The sequence below is a fragment of the Dendrobates tinctorius genome, unplaced genomic scaffold, assembly GCF_039654945.1.
Source record: "Dendrobates tinctorius isolate UK_male_01 unplaced genomic scaffold, ASM3965494v1 ptg000245l, whole genome shotgun sequence".
NCBI lineage: Eukaryota > Metazoa > Chordata > Amphibia > Anura > Dendrobatidae > Dendrobates > Dendrobates tinctorius.
In genome coordinates, this window is record NW_027361912.1 from 9,981,468 (window position 1) to 9,995,064 (window position 13,597).

Consider the following 13,597-nt stretch of genomic DNA (forward strand, 5'->3'; position numbering starts at 1 on the left):
AATGTATTAAACTCACCTTCTCAAAAAAAAAAATAAAGCTTGTATAGTGAGTCAGCCTGCTGCACGTCCAACGGTCCACAGCGGAACCGTACCACAATTCAATAAGGAATAAATTCTTGGACTTTGAGTGCGCTGCCAGACGAATTCAATAACCACACAAGGTTAAAAAAGTTAACCCTTTAATCCCTACGCGTTTCGAAGCGTAACGCTTCTTCTTCAGGGGTAGATACATGACTACAGAGAGCTGTCATCACATTTATACATACAGGATTCAAATTTGGCGCCCTCAGAAACACGAGGAGCGCCGCAAAGGTCAAAGATCAAAGTAATTCAAGCATCAAGAGTTCATAAAGGTTAAACATTCTCTAATTAAAAATGATTAAAAATAAATCTTTATTATGTTTTACAGATAAAAGAAAAAGAAGAAAAGAAAAAGGATGATAAAAAATATATATAAAGAAAAACGAGAAAAAAATGTAAAATGAACCCACGACGTGATGAAGAAAGAAAAAAGGGATCAAAGTCCAGCGAACACACCGCTACACCAGGGAGAGTGTTTGAATTTAAAAGAAAATTTGTAATCCGACCATTGGTATGAGTCTCACAGAAAGATATTTATAAAAGTGATAATTAAATAGTAAATGTATATGTATGAATAAAAATACGCTAATGAAATTGATGTGAAAAAAATTAATAAAGATGAAAATAATAATAAAAATAAAAATAAAAATAAAATGTGTCACTAGTTATTTAATTCAAATTCCATGAGAAATCCGTGGCGTGAACTGGAAGACAAAAGGCAAAAAAGGAACAAAGAAAAAAGAAAAAACCGCAAATGGAAGAAACATGATCGAATACCGCTGAAGAAATATTAAAAAATATTGTATATATTAAAAAGAAGTCACCCAGAACAAAAACTAATTATTATAAAAATCTGTATGCATGAAGATATTTTTTGAACAGAAAAACGCATAATTAATTTCATTTCAGCAGTCTATTCGAGATGCGAGGTTCCAATAACACGAACCAGAGGAACAGAGAAAAATTGTAAGAAACGAAAAAATGCAAAATAATGACCAAAAAAAGGGAAATTAACACCTTAGTTTCCAGAACAATGTCCCATTGTAAGGAATATGAACGAAAACAATACGTAAAAAGTAAAAATTACGTCAAAAATGAATGAAAATATTATTAAATAAAAATATTATTATTAATATGAAAAAAAAACGTGTAATAGATAAAATAATTTGAAGGATATATACACCCGTATTGGCCATAATAAATGAAGATTATAGTATATATAGGTAGGATTAACCCACTAAGAGGGTGTAGAAAATGTACAAGGAAAAAATATACATATATATATAAAATATATATATACCTAAAAAGAGAGAAATTATTTAATATTATAAACCATTCACCCCCAAATGAAAGAAAGGGGAAAAGACCACATATGTGAAACGTGTAGGAAAGGAATACACACCAAAATCAAAAATTAATAAAATATATGAGACATATAAAAAACAATAAAAACTCATAAATGTACCTGATTACAAAAGACAATAGGTAGATTAATAAATTAGTGAACATTTAGGGATAACTAAGAAAATATCAAAGAAACACTTCAGAAATTTCATTTAACCCATTAGGTTTCAGAGTGTTCAACCTATAAATCCAGAAGATTTCTTTCCTGTTGAGTTGTCCTATCCTATCAGGATGGTTGAAGGGAATCTGCTCGATGGGACTAATTTTTAATCCATGAGGGTTTTTATCATGTTTTAATGAGAAATGTCTAGACAGACCATGCAAAAGAAAACCCTTTTTAATATTATGTCTATGGGAGTTCATTCTAAGATGTAACGGTTGTGTGGTTCTCCCCACATATTGTCTCCCACAGTCACACTCAATTAGATAAATGACATATTCAGAAGTGCAGTTAAGGAAATCACGGATAGGAAAAGATTCATCTGTAGTAGTGGATCTAAAATATTTCATTCTATGTGTAATATTAAAATAAAGATTTATTTTTAATCATTTTTAATTAGAGAATGTTTAACCTTTATGAACTCTTGATGCTTGAATTACTTTGATCTTTGACCTTTGCGGCGCTCCTCGTGTTTCTGAGGGCGCCAAATTTGAATCCTGTATGTATAAATGTGATGACAGCTCTCTGTAGTCATGTATCTACCCCTGAAGAAGAAGCGTTACGCTTCGAAACGCGTAGGGATTAAAGGGTTAACTTTTTTAACCTTGTGTGGTTATTGAATTCGTCTGGCAGCGCACTCAAAGTCCAAGAATTTATTCCTTATTGAACCATTCCATAGTTAGTCATTTTTTATGAGGATTGTGTGAGATACTTTGTCAAATACTTTGCTGAAGTCAAGATATCCTATATCTACAGCATTTCCCTGATCCACCCAGTGTTTCTGTCATAGAAGGAAATGAAGTTAGTCTGACATGACATATTAGTTACAAACACATGCTGACTCTGTTTAATCACTTCTTATCCAGATAATTACATACATGTTGTTTAATAATTTGTTCAAAGATCTTTCCTGGTATAGAAGTCAGACTCACCGGCCTATAGTTGCCTGGGTCCACCTTCTTGCCCTTTTTGAAGATAGTAGCAACATTTGCTCTTCTCCTGTCTTCTAGGACTTCTCCTGTTCTCCAAGACTTTTCAAAGATTTTGGAGAGTGGTTCAAAAATTTCTTCTGCTCTCTCCTTCAGTACTCTGGGGTGTAATTCATCTGGACCTGGAGACTTTAATTCATTTAGGTTAGCTAAGTGTTTCCTCACTATCTTTATGTTTATAGATATCCCTTAATCAGAGAGTGAAGATCAGTCGATATTACATTTCCTTTCTGAGAGAAAACAGATGTAAAATAGGAATTTAAAAGTTCAGCCTTCTCATCATCCTTTCTTACCGTTTCATCATTTTCATCCTGTAAAAATCCTATAGCATCTTTGACTTTTCTTTTACTTTTGACATATACCCAAAATCCCTTTTTATTGCGTTTGACGTCTCTTGCAAGCCTTAATTCATTGTCAGCTTTAGATAATCTGATTCATGCCCTGCAGGTTCTGCAGACAGCATTATATTCTTAAGATATGTCTCCCTCTTTCCATTTGATAAACATTTCTTCCTTTTTAGCATGCGTTTAAGTTCTGTGTTCATCCATCCTGGTTTCCTTTAATGCTTCCTATTTTTCCCTCTTTTTGAATTTGTTAACGATGGTGCTTTGAGAATATCATTGTTCAAAATTTCCCATCCTTCCTGGACATTTTTGTCCTTAAGGATATCCAGCCATTGGATCCCTCCATTTCTCTTTCTGAGTCCCTTAAAATCTGCCTTTCTGAAATCTAACCTTGATGTCTTCACAGGTCTTCCTCCTCTAGTTATCCAAAATTCTAAAATAGCATGGTCACTACCTCCTAGGGTTTCAGACACTCTTACCTCCTCAACCATTTCCTCCCTATTTATAAGGATTAGATCCAAGGTAGCAGTTCCCCTTGTTTTCTCTCCTACCTTTTGGAAGATAAAGTTGTCAGCAAGAGAGGATAAGAATTTACTTGACCTGTTAGTTTTGCCTGAGAGAGATTCCCAACAAATGTCTGGATAGTTGAAATCTCCCATGACAACTATGTCATATTTTTTGGAGAACTTGGTCATTTGATGCATGAAGAGTTCATCCATATCTTCAGCTTGCACTGGCGGCCTGTAGTAAATGCCTACAATGGTGTCCTTTCCATTGTTCTGTCCTTGTATTCTTACCCAAACAGTTTCCACAGAACTCCCAGTCTCTGAAGCTTCAATCTCTGTGCAGATATACGCATTTCTAACATACAATGCGACACCTCCTCCTAGTTTATCAAGTCTGTTTCCTGCAAATAAGTTGTATCCTTCTAGCCTTGTATTCCAATCATGTGTATTGTCCCACCAAGTTTCAGCGATTCCAATGACATCATATTTCTTTTCCTGCGTTAGTAGTTCCAATTCTGCTTGTTTGTTGCCCATGCTTTGTGCATAGAAACATTTTAGTTTGTGATTGGTTTCTCTTTCTCCAATATTTTTATTATTTAGATTATACAACAGTCTTCTCAGGATGGTGGTTACAAGCTTTACGATCTTATCCTATATTATGTGTTCATTATTCTACACAATATCAAGCTAATAATATAAATAATAATAATGGTGTCTATAAGTTTCAAGTTACACCATTGCAGAGAAAGATTTCCAGTTTGTCAAGGAGCGCTTCCGGCTGATTCATTAATTACTCCGAGTATTTCAAGGAATATCCAGAAAAAGAAGGTGTCAGGAACCCTGCACTGCACTTGCTCACTGAGCCAGTGCGGGTGTCCTGAGTACAAAGACAGTGCTCAAAGATACCTGTGGAGCAGGGCAGCAGCGGTGACGATGCGTGCTTCAGAGTATCAGGACCTGAAGCACATGACTTCTGGGGGGCGTGGCCTAAGCTCCACAGATCTAGGAGCTGAAGGGAAACTCCTAGAAAGGTAACTACAGGACAATGTTACCAAGGGGCCTAGATAGAGACAGAAACCAGATGAAGCCAGAGTCAAAGCACAAGTTAGCAATACAGTACCAGAGGGTTTAGAAAGAAAGGGTAGTCAGGACGTAGCAATAAGTCAGAAAACCAGAACGGGCAATAGACGGTACAATAGGGACAAACTGTAACGGAGTAACGATAGCCAAGCCAGGAGGTCAGAACCGGAGAAGACAATAGTACCAAAACGAGAGACAGAGAACAGAGTGAGGGAACAAGCCGGGTCATACACGGGAAGCAAACAAGCATCTCAGAATACACGCACACCAGGGGTCAGACACACCAGAACAACAGTATAGCTGACAGAGAACCCTGGCAAAGAGTGAGTAAAAATACCCCTCCCAGATCCAGAAAGAGGCCACGAACACTTAACCCTGTAAGTGCAGGGCAAGAACGCTGTTCAAACCATGACAGTACCCCCCTTTTAATGGGGGGCCACTGGACCCCCAGGCTTGTCTGGGTATCTGGCGTGGAAAGCCCGCACCAGACGATCGGCATGCACCGAACTGGCCGGAACCCATGACCGATGATCGCCTCCAGAGAGTACCCCTTCCAGTGTATCAGATGCTGGAGTCTCCGGCGCACCCACCGGGAGTCAACAATGCGCCCTACTTCATACTCCAGCTGCACCTCTACCAGCACTGGCGCAGCATTAGATGAGAGATCCTCTCTCACCGTCCCCACAGGCTTTAACAGGGACCTGTGGAAGACATCAGAAATTTTAAAGGAGGTGGGCAGCTGCAGTCGGTAGGCTACTGGGTTAACAACCTCCACAACTTTGTATGGGCCAATAAACTTGGGGCCCAGCTTTATAGAAGGTATCTTAAGCTTGATATTGCGGGTGGATAGCCACACCTTCTCCCCTACTGCAATTGCTGGACCTGGCCCCCTCCTCCTGTCAGCAAACTGCTTATAGTTTTCCTGTGCCTTGGAAATATTACTCTGAACCTCCCTCCAAAGAATTCTAAGACGTTGTGTCACATCCTCAGCACCAGGACAACCTGAATCCATGCGGGAAAACTCTCCAAAATGTGGGTTAAACCCATAGTTGACCTGAAAGGGAGACTTCCCAGTAGATTGACTCACACGACCGTTGAATGCAAACTCTGCCATGGGCAATACCTCACACCAGTCCTCCTGCCTGGAAGAGGCCAAGCATCTCAGAATCTGCTCCAACGATTGGTTCGTGCGCTCCGTCTGTCCATTAGACTCTGGGTGGTAGGCAGAGGAGAAGGACAATGAAATCCCCAGCTTTTTGCAAAAGGCCCTCCAGAACCTGGCTACAAACTGTACCCCTCTGTCTGACACCACATTCATAGGCACTCCATGCAACCTAATTATATGCTGCATAAATAAGCGGGCCAGGGTTTCAGCAGATGGTAACGCGGGGAGAGGTACAAAGTGAGCTTGTTTTGAAAACCTATCCACCACCACCCATATCACCGAGTTGCCCCTGGAAGGAGGAAGATTTGTGATAAAATCCATGGACAAATGTGTCCATGGTCTATCCGGAATTGGCAAAGGCACCAATTCCTGGGCCGGCCGGACCTGAGAACTTTTAGAACGAGTACACACCCCACATGCAGTCACAAACTTTTTAATATCTGTTACCATAGAGGGCCACCAGAAATCCCTCGCAATTGCCCCCCCGGGTAGCTGCAATCCAAGGATGAGCACTCAACACAGAATCGTGAAATTCCTGCATAAGTCCGAGACGGAAACGTTCCGGTACAAACAATTTACCTGGGGGTTTACCACCAGGAGCCCGAGCCTGGGCCTCCAAAATCCCTCTCTGTAACTCAGATGAGATTTCGGCCACCAATACTCCTGGCTGAAGAATGGAGGAGGGAGGTTCTGGAGGGGACACTGAATCAAAGCTTCGTGATAAGGCATCAGCCTTGATGTTTTTAGATCCCGGGCAGAATGTGATGGTAAACTGAAATCGAGAAAAAAAAAGCACCCACCGAGCCTGTCTGGGGGTCAATCTCTTGGCAGACTCGATATAGGCCAAATTTTTGTGATCGGTGATGACTGTAATGGGATGAACAGCCCCCTCCAGGAAATGCCTCCATTCTTCAAAAGCCAACTTTACCGCCAACAACTCTCTATTGCCGACATCGTAATTTCTCTCGGCAGAGGAAAATTTTTTAGAGAAGAAGGCGCAAGGCCTCAGATTAGTAAGGGTAGGAGGGCCCTGAGACAAAACTGCCCCCACCCCTACTTCCGAGGCATCAACCTCCACGACAAAATGTCTTGACGGGTCGGGTTGTGCCAATACAGGGGCTGAAGAAAAGCACTTTTTTAATGTCATGAAAGAGTTTTTTGCAGCTACAGACCAATTTTTTACATCAGCTCCCTTGAGAGTGAGGTCCGTTAGAGGCTTTACCACCTGTGAGAAGCCCTTAATAAATTTCCTATAAAAGTTGGCAAAGCCCAAAAATCGCTGCAACCCTTTCAAGTCATGAGGCGGCACCCACTCCGTAACAGCCTGGACTTTCTTAGGATCCATGCGGAACCCCTCCCCTGACACAATCAACCCCAGAAAGGATACTTCTTGCATGAAAAATGAGCATTTTTCCAACTTGGCATACAAATGATTCTCCCTCAGTCTCATGAGAACCATCCGCAAATGGTGCAAGTGAGATTGACTGTCCACCGAGTACACCAGAATGTCATCCAAATAGATAACCACAAAACGACCAATTAAATCAGAAAAAATTACATTAATACAATTCTGAAAAACAGCAGGAGCGTTGGTGAGACCAAAGGGCATAACCAAGTTTTCGAACAGCCCTTCAGTTGTCAGGAATGCTGTTTTCCATTCGTCCCCTTCACGGACTCTTATAAGGTTATATGCCCCACGTAAATCCAGTTTAGAGAACCACTTGGCCCCGGTGAGTTGGTTACATAGATCAGGAATTAGGGGGAGAGGGTATGTATTTTTCACAGTAATTTTGTTTAATTCCCGAAAGTCGAGGCACGGCCGCAAACCACCATCTTTTTTCTTAACAAAAAAAAAACCTGCTGCCACAGGTGAAACAGAAGGCCTAATATGCCCTTTGCGGAGAATCTCAGTAATGTACTCCTTCATGGCTAGACGTTCGGGCCCGGACAAATTGAACAGGCGAGCCTTGGGTAACTTGGCTCCAGGGACTAGATTAATGGCACAATCAAAGGGTCTATGTGGTGGTAGCGCCTCAGCCTCACTTTCAGAAAATACATCTTCAAAATCTTTCAGGTACTCCGGAATACCTTCCAGATCGACAGACGACACTGACACAGATTTTACTGGGGTGACAAGGGTTGTCAAGTTACAACATAGACCGTTAGCCATACAACCCCACTTATTGATCTCCCCTGTGACCCAGTCAATAGTAGGATTGTGACGTTGAAGCCAAGGCATACCCAGTACCAGTCCAGCCGGCAGATTATTTATAACAAAACATCTTAATTTTTCCACGTGAGTGGAACCCACTTTCAGAGAAAAGGTATCAGTCATGAAACAAATTCCCTCCCGGGTGAGAGGAGAAGAATCAATTGCCACGATTTTAACAGGATTTTTTAACCTGACTGTCCCTATCTTATGAAAAGTCACAACTTTGGCATCGATCAGATTAATAGAAGAACCACAGTCAACAAAGGCGGTAGTCCTAACTGGACCGCCTGTAAGTTCCAGTTCCACTGGAAGCAGAATTTTAGCAAGTGAGAAAAAGGGTACCTGGGAGTCTGGGCAACCTCCTCGATTGTTACCCAGACTCAGTCGTTTTCCTGACGGCTTCACTGAAGAAGGGCAAGAAGGACAGTTCCTTCTCCAATGTCCAGCGGATCCACAGTAAAAGCACAATTGGTTGTTTCTTCGGTGTCTCCTCTCTTTTTCCTCCAATGACGTGGCACCAACCTCCATGGGCTCAGGACTAGATGCAGAGTCTCTCAGATTGGAGAATAAAGGGGTCTCCTGCAGCATGACCCCTCTTGCCCGCAGCCTACGGTCCATGCGGACAGCCTGGATCATAGCGTCCTCTAAAGAATCCGGTGGAGGATGAAGGGCTAAGGCATCTTTCAAACGTTCGGACAGGCCTCTACAGAACAAACCCCGGAGGGTAGCATCATCCCAGGAGACCTCCGCTGCCCAGCGTCTGAACTCAGAGCAGAACCATTCAGCAGAGTTCCTCCCCTGTGTCACACTCATCACCATATCCTCTGCCAGATGCACTCTATCAGGCTCATCATAAATGTGCCCCAGAGCCTCAAAGAACAAATTCACAGACATACGTTCAGGAGCAGAGGAAGAGAAAGAAAAAGCCCATGCCTGTGGAGCCCCTCGAAGTAGGGAAATGACAACCCCCACCCTCTGGAACTCATCCCCGAGAGGAGCTGGGCCTCAGAGAAAAAAAAAAGCTTGCATCCTTCTCTGAAAGACCTGAACTCCTTTTTATCCCCTGAGAAAAGGTCTGGCAATTTGACCGGAGATTCAGGAATGCCAATGACACATCTCTATCCCCAGCACTAGGAGCCCCTGCAGCGACAGCCCCCTGCACAGTATCCACCAACTGTTGCTGGGTCTGGGCCATCGTGCGCTGTTCCACATTAAGTTTGTGGAACATTTGGGTCAGGTGCTTGACCTGATCAGCCAAAACTTGTATGGGATCCATGAGGATAACACTTTTTTTTTTTTTTTTTCCCCTTCAGAGAGAGAAAAAAAAAAAAAAAACTGAAATGGTCAGCTATAATGTCAGGAACCCTGCACTGCACTTGCTCACTGAGCCAGTGCGGGTGTCCTGAGTACAAAGACAGTGCACAAAGATACCTGTGGAGCAGGGCAGCAGCGGTGACGATGCGTGCTTCAGAGTATCAGGACCTGAAGCACATGATTGCTGGGGGCGTGGCCTAAGCTCCACAGATCTAGGAGCTGAAGGGAAACTCCTAGAAAGGTAACTACAGGACAATGTTACCAAGGGGCCTAGATAGAGACAGAAACCAGATGAAGCCAGAGTCAAAGCACAAGATAGCAATACAGTACCAGAGGGTTTAGACAGAAAGGGTAGTCAGGACGTAGCAATAGGTAAGAAAACCAGAGCGGGCAATAGACGGTACAATAGGGACAAACTGTAACGGAGTAACGATAGCCAAGCCAGGAGGTCAGAACCGGAGAAGACAATAGTACCAAAACGAGAGACAGAGAACAGGGTGAGGGAACAAGCTGGGTCATACAAGGGAAGCAAACAAGCATCTCAGAATACACGCACACCAGGGTCAGACACACCAGAACAACAGTATAGCTGAGAGAGAACCCTGGTAAAGAGTGAGTATAAATACCCCTCCCAGATCCAGAAAGAGGCCACGAACACTTAACCCTGTGAGTGCAGGGCAAGAACGCTGTTCAAACCATGACAGAAGGGAGGTGCAGAACTAAGTGCAGAGTTTTAATTATGTCAGAAAGAAATAAAAAATTCTTCTAACCTTTTTGGTGTCTTGTTGCTCAGCATATAACCCTGTGTAACGGGTACTGGAGTAATCGTCTGGATCTGCTGGCCTGCAGCTCAAAACAGGTGGAACGAACTACCTTGTAGGAGATTCATCAGAGAATGCAGAAAAGGATTTCCAGTTTGTCAAGGAGCGCTTCCGGCTGATTCATTAATTACTCTGAATATTTAAAGGAATATCCAGTTTATTATTAGACATAAAAACACAACGCGTTTCGGCTATACATAAAATTAGCCTTCATTAGGTAAAATCATATATATCTTTAAAAGACACATTTATATAGGAAAAAAAAAAGGTTCCACCCTTCAATCAATTATCATCGATTGAAAACACAAGCACACCTCTCCAAACTGTTGGGAGGCTAGTTGTTGGTGGAATCTATATTGCTTGGAATCTATTAAAAGAAAAAAAACAAACATTTTCTATGTGTTTTTTTTTTCTTTTTTCTCTTTTCCCCTTTCTCCCTTTTCCTCCCTCTTCCTTCCCTTTCCTTCTCCTTTTTCTTTTCTTTTCTCCCTTCTCTTCTCATTATACATATACTTCTTCCATGTTTAAAATTAATAAAATTAATAAGGTTATTTATCATTTAGCATCCATATTAAAGAATTTATATATATATCTGATGAGTCAAAAGATATATATTTCTTTAATATGGATGCTAAAAGGGAGAAAGGGGAAAAGAGAAAAAAAAAAAAAAAAGGTAAAAAAAAAAACACATAGAAAATGTTTTTTTTTTTATTAGATTCCAAGCAATATAGATTCCACCTACAACTAGCCTCCCAACAGTTTGGAGAGGTGTGCATGTGTTTTCAATCGATGATAATTGATTGAAGGGTGGAACTTTTTTTTTCCCTATATAAATGTGTCTTTTAAAGATATATATGATTTTACCTGATGAAGGCTAATTTTATGTACAGCCGAAACGCGTTGTGTTTTTATGTCTAATAATAAACTAGATATTCCTTTAAATATTCGGAGTAACTAATGAATCAGCCGGAAGCACTCCTTGACAAACTGGAAATCCTTTTCTGCAAATTACACCATTGCTCCTTTATGTAATGATCCTAGGAAAATGCAGTAAAGCTGAAAAGTAAGGCTTCTGTTCTGAATATAGATGCATAGAAGCCTTATAGTCTGGCAGTAATTAGTGTATAAAAATTCAATCATTTTTTTTCTACTCTTTAATATTTTACCAGATCCTTGACAACTTGCTAAGCAAATATGAAGGTCTTTCTCTGCCTCGGTCTCCTTCTGTGCATGTATCTCAGCTCGGAAGCAAAAGTCTATTCCCGTTGCGAGTTATACAGACTTTTAAAGCAATCTGGTCTGGCTGGATATCGTGGCTACAGCGCTGCAAACTGTATGTATAAAATAACCTGAACAGAATACTGCAATGTGAAGTATCATCTATCACTTGTACTAACCTAACATTTCTTTAGAGACACTTGAAGTCTAGTATTGGTTCTGTAAGCTGCACCCTCTGCAAGCAGATGTAACAATATGCAGATGCAATGCCAATGTATGACCATCTGCGCAGGGACATATCTAGAGGTGCACATGAAGAAGTTGCATCCATGGTACCTAATGGGAGATCTAGGGTGCCTCTGACATATTAATTGACTGAAATCAGTATTATCACTGGCACATGGTAGGCACAGATTTTGTATTGCTTTAAATTAAACTACAGTTTCCACCTTCATTGAATAAAGGCAAGAAAACCCCAACAGGAGCAAAAGGTCCTGGTAGATTCCTACAGCTACAGAAACCCAACATTACCATTTTTACATGCACCTGTGAAATGGGAGGACAAAAAGTGCCGTTACCTGGCTGTAAGGCTAAGTGCACACGTACCGGAACTCTCGCGGAAATTACCGCGAGAATTCCGGAATTCCAGTCCGCGGGAAAATCGCATTTTAAATTCCCGCGATTTTCCCGCGGAAAAACTAGCATTTTGCAAGCATATTTAGCTTGCAAAATGCTAGCGTTCTCCAAGCGATCTGTAGCATCGCTTGGAGAACTGACTGACAGGTTGGTCACACTCGTCAAACATAGTGTTTGACGAGTGTGACCAACTTTTTACTACTGAGGCTGCCTATGCGGCATCAATAGTAAAAGATAGAATGTAAAAAAAAAATAAAAAAATGCGTTATTCTTACCTTCCGACGTCCCGCGCAGGCGTTCCCAGTAGTCCTTTGTGAAAATGCCCGCAATGACGTCAGTTCTCGCGGGAACGCGACATCTCGCGGTAATTCGCGATGACGTTGCGCGAATTACCGCGAGACTTCGCGATCCCGCGAGATCGGACGCCATCACGGGCATTTTCGCAAAGGACTACTGGGAACGGGAGCGTGGAGAGAGGCGGGAAGGCTGCGCGGGATGTCGGAGGGTAAGAATAACAATATTTTTTATTTTAAATTCTATTTTTTACAGGGATATGGTACCCAAAGCCTGGAGGACAGTCTCCTCTCCTCCGGACCGTGGGTACCATCCGCAATTGTTCTGCTTACTTTCCGCATGGTGTGCACAGCCACATGCGGGAAATAAGCGGAACAATGCATTCCTATGGGTGCGGGATCGCCGCGATTCCGCAAATTAATGAGCATGCTGCGGTTTTTACCGCGAAGCGATTCCGCCGCTGTAAAAACCGCAGCATTAGTACAGCATTGCGGAATCCCATAGGAATGCATGGGATGCTTATTTTTCGTGTTTTCGCGGCAAAATCGCGCGGTTAAAACTGCCGCGGAAACGCGAAAAAAACGCCACTTGTGAACTCAGCCTAAAGCTCACTTACCACTATTGCTGTTGGCAAAAGAGGACATTTAAGTCCCTCACCCTTTCCCGCCATAGCTACTGTTCTGCTACCTCCGCTTGTTTGATTTGGGTCTACAGAAGCCCTTATTCTGTTTCAGACCAAATTGCTAGGCTAGTTTATGAAAAATCTGGGTGGCTGTCAACTACGGTAGACCTCCAGTACAACCTGGAGACACATTTGATGCTTTAAATATGTAAGTCATGTGCTAGAGTTTAGCAAAAAGAGTTAAAGGACCCTGGTCCAGCGTCCATGTCTGTACTCCACGGCAGCCAGACGAGAGCATTGTGAACTTCCAACCACATCCCAGCATCCTGGGAGTCTGTCCTGATTAGGGAGAGTGCCAGGTCATGATGTTGTTGTTACATTGCAGAGGTCATGTAATTAGAAGTGATGCAGAGTATAATGGCAGGTTGTAGGAGGTTCACAGCGCTTTGGTCTCGCTGCCATGGAGCATTAGTGCATGGGATAACTGGAGAACAAAAGAAGCGCAATTGGGTCTTATTCGATAAAAGAGGAAGTGTAACAGGGAAACTGATCACTTAGGCTAGTTTCACACTTGCGTTTTTTAGCACTGCACCTCGTGCGCTATCGTGCGCATGCGCATTGCTCCCCTATATTTAACATGGGTGCGCATGGTCTAGCGCATGCACGCGTTCGTATGCGTTTTCGTGTGCATGCAGTTTTTTGTAGTGTGCGCCTAGGTGCAGCGGACGCAACCTGTTGCATTTTTGGTCCA

The 13,597-nt window shown here is 42.1% G+C and overlaps 1 protein-coding gene across 2 annotated transcripts in view; it reads left to right on the plus strand.

The window, feature by feature from the left end:
- The window catches only part of LOC141060814 (lysozyme C-1-like), a 120,519-nt gene that overhangs the window by 88,712 nt on the left and 18,210 nt on the right, over positions 1 to 13,597 (plus strand). The window contains exons 2-3 of one of the 2 annotated variants that reach the window (XM_073557192.1): positions 410 to 592; positions 11,246 to 11,409. In XM_073557192.1, the coding sequence (XP_073413293.1) occupies positions 11,271 to 11,409 (139 nt within the window). In that variant the 5' untranslated portion in view covers positions 410 to 592; positions 11,246 to 11,270. The remainder of the gene's footprint in view (positions 1 to 409; positions 593 to 11,245; positions 11,410 to 13,597) is intronic. The other variant, XM_073557191.1, reaches the window with a different exon arrangement.